Source organism: Gekko japonicus, unplaced genomic scaffold, assembly GCF_001447785.1.
Source record: "Gekko japonicus isolate JY-2015 unplaced genomic scaffold, Gekko_japonicus_V1.1 scaffold336, whole genome shotgun sequence".
NCBI classification, from domain to species: Eukaryota; Metazoa; Chordata; class Lepidosauria; order Squamata; family Gekkonidae; genus Gekko; species Gekko japonicus.
The window spans coordinates 1,278,745-1,280,781 of NW_015172014.1; the positions used below are offsets into that span (position 1 = coordinate 1,278,745).

Consider the following 2,037-nt stretch of genomic DNA (forward strand, 5'->3'; position numbering starts at 1 on the left):
AGTGTGGAGGGCTGTCCATTCCCAGACTTGGAACAGCTGCCTGCTTGTGTGGGAGGCACTGTTGGAATTGTCCACTTCTCCTCACTGAGCAGCCACAGTCCAAACATTATTTTTTTAAAAAACCTGGCTTCCTCGAAGTTGAACCCTCCCGTGGTGTCAACCAGGATTTCCCCGAACTGGAATTGACCGTCTACTGCCAGTAGCGTGAGCCCCAACAGCCTGCTGAAGAAAATACCTGGCATCCCATGGCTTCCAGCAAAGCAGTTCCCAGCCCAAGGAGAAATCCCTGGAGCAGGGCAGTTTTGCCCCCCACCTATGGGGCAAGACACCAAGTCATCCTGTATAAACCAGCTGCAGAGAGTCAGAGAAGAAAGCCGGAGAAGAAGGGCTTCTAGCAGTTGAAAAGACCAGGAATCCCTTTTTGCAAAATCTCCCCTGCAGGCAGGCTCACAGAGTCCCGTGGAAAAGAGTCCCCTGCCCCCCCCCCCAGCGATGCCCCACAGACACAACCTCACCTCTCCATAAAACATCGAACTGTTTATTTCCACGATCTGAAGAAGAGCCACAACCGCAATCCAAACTGCTACAAAAGCACGCACACACACAGTCGGGGATGTGCACCCTGATAGGACACAGCCCCCCCCCCAATTTGGCCCCCAGAAGACACAGAGCCCCCACTCCAGCTCTCCCCACATGCTTTTTGTGGATGGAAAAAAATGGCTGCCCTTTAGTAACAAGTTCACTTCAGTGCCAGGACAACCAGCCTGATGTCCCCCCCCGCCCAGGAGGCGGTCGAATCCTCTTCCGGGTCTCGATTCACTTTTGGGGTGCAGGACAACCCTGAGGAGGGGGGGGGGGCTGTTCTGACCATAATGTCCAACACAGTCCCAGAAAAGAGGGAAACGAACCAACAGAACCAGGTGAGGAGACTGGAGCGTCAGGCGGGCACGGGGGTGCTCATCATGTGCCCCCCAGAATGGATACGAAGCCCCCAAAGACTCGGGGAAGGAGGGCCCAAGCCATGGGCCATGTGTGGCCAGCAGTGCCCGTGGAATGGCGGGGAGGCCCCGTTCCTCTGGCATCAGAGCCCGCAACACGCTCAGGTCACTCTGGGGTGACGCGGCACACCCGGATGTGGATGGCGGAGTTGTTCCGGGTCCTAGCCAATGGCTCGTCGCCGTCCCCCTCCGGCTCGGCGATGTCGGCCAGCTCCACCGTGGAGGTGTTGGCCGCCAAGCGCAGCGACCCACCGCCCGTGGCCTCCAGCTGCAGGGCGATGTTGATGGCGCGGTTGATGGCCAGGCCCAGGCCGTGGATGCAGATCTCAGCGCAGCCCCCGCTGGGACCCAAGAGCTTCTGGCAGCGGCTCAGCTGGGCCTTGAAGTCCGTCTTCATGTTGACGTAGATGTTGCTGCGGCGGCGGGGCAGGCGGCGGGGCAGGCAGCGGCGCAAGGCGCACTCCGTCTCAGTGGGGCGGGGCGGCTCGGCCATGGCAGCTCTGCGGAGGGGGGGGGGGAGGGACTTCAAAGAGATCTCAAGGGGAGACAGACAAGGGCCCCTCTGGCAGGCGGGCTCTTTAGCCTGAGACCCCACAGAAGAAGAAGAAGAAGAGATTGGAATTATACCCGGCCCTTCACTTGGGAGTCTCAGAGTGGCTGACAAACTCCTTTCCCTTCCCCTCCCCACAACAGACACCCTGGGCTGAGAGAGCTCTTGACGGAACATGCTCTTTTCAAGAACAGCTCCGACAGAACTGTGGCTTGCCCAAGGCCATCCAGCAGCTGCGAGTGGAAGAGTGGGGAATCAAACCCGATTAGAGTCCGCGCACTTAACCACTGCACCAGACTGCCCCCCCCAAGCCTGACGCTGAGCACCCCAACTGCAAACGTGCAAAGAAAAGGTCTGCGCGCCCTCCCAGCTCCCACCGGGGGGTCCCTCCCAGCCACGGGCCGGCAGCCCCCCTCTCTCCTCCGGGCTCCCACCGCTCCACCTCCCACTGGCCACCCACCCCCCACCCCCACTCCACGGCCTCGCTGT

The 2,037-nt window shown here is 60.4% G+C and overlaps 1 protein-coding gene across 1 annotated transcript; it reads right to left on the reverse strand.

Moving 5' to 3' along the window:
* Window positions 1–657: 657 nt before the first annotated feature.
* On the reverse strand, window positions 658–1,501 carry POP7 (POP7 homolog, ribonuclease P/MRP subunit). Its single transcript, XM_015420339.1, has one exon. It carries the CDS (start codon window positions 1,489–1,491, stop codon window positions 1,105–1,107), a length of 387 nt encoding a protein of 128 aa, XP_015275825.1. The 5' UTR covers window positions 1,492–1,501; the 3' UTR covers window positions 658–1,104.
* Between the last annotated feature and the right edge of the window lie 536 nt (window positions 1,502–2,037).